At 66.5% G+C, this 2,337-nt stretch overlaps 1 protein-coding gene across 2 annotated transcripts in view; it reads left to right on the forward strand.

Moving 5' to 3' along the window:
- Nucleotides 1-79: 79 nt before the first annotated feature.
- Nucleotides 80-2,337, forward strand: part of FSCN2 (fascin actin-bundling protein 2, retinal) — a 2,981-nt gene continuing 723 nt past the window's right edge. For both annotated transcript variants that reach the window (XM_010578559.1, XM_010578560.1), the window contains exons 1-2: nt 80-902; nt 2,141-2,297. In XM_010578559.1, coding sequence (XP_010576861.1) covers nt 80-902; nt 2,141-2,297 — 980 coding nt within the window. The remainder of the gene's footprint in view (nt 903-2,140; nt 2,298-2,337) is intronic.

Raw genomic sequence — 2,337 nt, forward strand, 5'->3', positions numbered from 1 at the left:
GCCCCGCCGCGACGCCCGGGCTCGGTAGGGCCGGGGAGCCCCCGCCGGCCCCCCGGGGGCCACCCCACGCCGGCGGAAGATGCCAACGAATGGGATCCACCAGGTCCTGAAGATCCAGTTCGGGCTGATCAACTGCGAGAGCCGGTACCTGACGGCGGAGAGCTTCGGCTACAAGGTGAACGCCTCGGCGCCCAGCCTGAAGCGCAAGCAGATCTGGACGCTGGAGCAGGATGAAGCCGACAGCTCCGTCGTCTTCCTCAAGAGCCACCTGGGCCGGTACCTGGGTGCCGACAAGGACGGGAAGGTGCGGTGCGAGGCCGAGCAGCCGGGTCGGGACGAACGCTTCAGCATCATCACCCAGTCGGACGGGCGCTGGGCGCTGCAGTCGGCCCCGCACCGGCGTTTCTTCGGGGGCCGGGAGGATCGGCTCTCCTGCTTCGCCCCCAGCGTGACGGAGGGCGAGCTCTGGACCGTGCACTTGGCCATGCACCCCCAGGCCAACCTGCTGAGCGTCAGCCGCCGCCGCTACGCCCACCTCAGCGCCCACGAGGACGAAATCGCCACCGACAGCAACCTGCCCTGGGGGGTGGACGCCCTCATCACCCTCTGCTTCCAGGACAAGAAGTACAGCCTGCGCACCGCCGACGAGCGCTACCTGCGCTGCGACGGCACGCTGGTGCCCGAGCCCGGCGCCCGTACCGGTTACACCCTCGAGTTCAAGGCGGGCAAGTTGGCTTTCAAGGACTGCGACGGCAAATACCTGGCACCCACGGGGCCCACCGGCACCCTCAAATCCGGCCGCAGCTCCAAGCCGGGCAAAGATGAACTCTTCGACCTGGAGGAGAGCCATCCCCAGGTGGTCTTCACGGCGGCCAACGGCAGATACGTCTCCATCCGGCAGGGTAAGGGCTGCCCGCACCCCGCTGCCTGCTCCCTGCCTGCCTCGGGACCCCCGGCTGTCCCAAGGGGATTCCCTGGGGATCGGCTCGGCTGAAAGCACCCGCAGCCATGAAGGACTCTGTGGGAGCTCCCCTGGGACCCCCGCCACGGGAGGAGACCCTGTAATAACAACAAAGGGGAGGCTGCGGCCAGTGGCGTTGGGGTGGGAGCAGCAGTGGGGCTGTGCAGGGCTCCGTGGGTGTGCACGGGGGTTTGTGTGTGTGTATACACACGCGTGTGTGTGTGAACAGAGCTCCGTGGGTGTCCACGGGTCGGGGAGCGTGTGTATACACATGTATGTGTGTGTGAACAGGGCTCCGTGGATGTGCACGGGAGGGTTGTGTGTATACATGTGTGTGTGTGTGTGAACAGGGCTCCATGGGTGTGCACGGGGGTGTGTGTGTGTGTATACACACACGTGCATGTGAGCAGGGCTCCGTGCAGTGCATGCGTTTGCGTGTGCAGCCCACGCGTGTTTGTGCATGGACAACGCTGCACGCGCATGCGCGTGCACAGCTCTGTGCAGCCCATACGTGTGCGCGTGTGTACGGGGCTCTGCCCAGCGTGGCGTGCGCACGTGTTTGCGTGTGCACGGCTCCGCAGTGCTGTGCGCGTGTACATACGCGTAGGGCTCTGCTCAGCGCCGCGGGCACGCACGGGGCTCTCTGCGGTGCCGTGCATGTGCAGGGCTCCACGCAGCCGTGGAGGTACACGCGTGTGTTTGCACACACAGCTACATGTGTGTCCTCCCCTGGCACGGGGCTGAGTCTGGCAGCCCCAGGCAGGCAGCTGCAGGCAGGAGGGCGTGGGCAGGGCTGTGTGCCCCTACAGCCAGATCTTGCACTGGGACCACGGCCTCCAGAGCCCGTGGGGGTCCCCCCTAAGGGACCCCACTCGCCCGGGCAGCGGTGGCCGTGCCATGCCCCTGGCTGCCCTGCCATCCCTGCGGGCACCGGGAATGCGCCTGCTCCTGTGCCAAGCAGCTTAGGGCCGGGTGACGGTGGCGGGCAGGCTATAAATAGGGGGGCTGTGCACCGCGGCACTAACCAGATGGATGCAGCAGCAATCAGATTAATCAGCCCAATTAGCGTGATTGTTCGCAGAAGGATTTACCGCTGCTGGGGAGGGGCCAGGGGAGGGAAAGCGCAGCTGCAGCTCATCGGCACACGTGGCCAGCACCGACGGTCGCTCCCGCCTGCAGGCGTCAACGTCTCGGCGAACCAGGACGAGGAGCTGAACCACGAGACCTTCCAGCTCCAGATCGACCGTGACACCAACAAGTGCAGCCTGCACACCAACACCGGCAGCTACTGGACCCTCGTGGCCCATGGAGGCATCCAGGCCGTGGCCACCGAAGTGTGAGTGGGGCCGTGCCATGGCGTGGGGCTTCGGGGGGGG

Source organism: Haliaeetus leucocephalus, unplaced genomic scaffold (genome assembly GCF_000737465.1).
Source record: "Haliaeetus leucocephalus isolate CR32 unplaced genomic scaffold, Haliaeetus_leucocephalus-4.0 Scaffold646, whole genome shotgun sequence".
NCBI lineage: Eukaryota > Metazoa > Chordata > Aves > Accipitriformes > Accipitridae > Haliaeetus > Haliaeetus leucocephalus.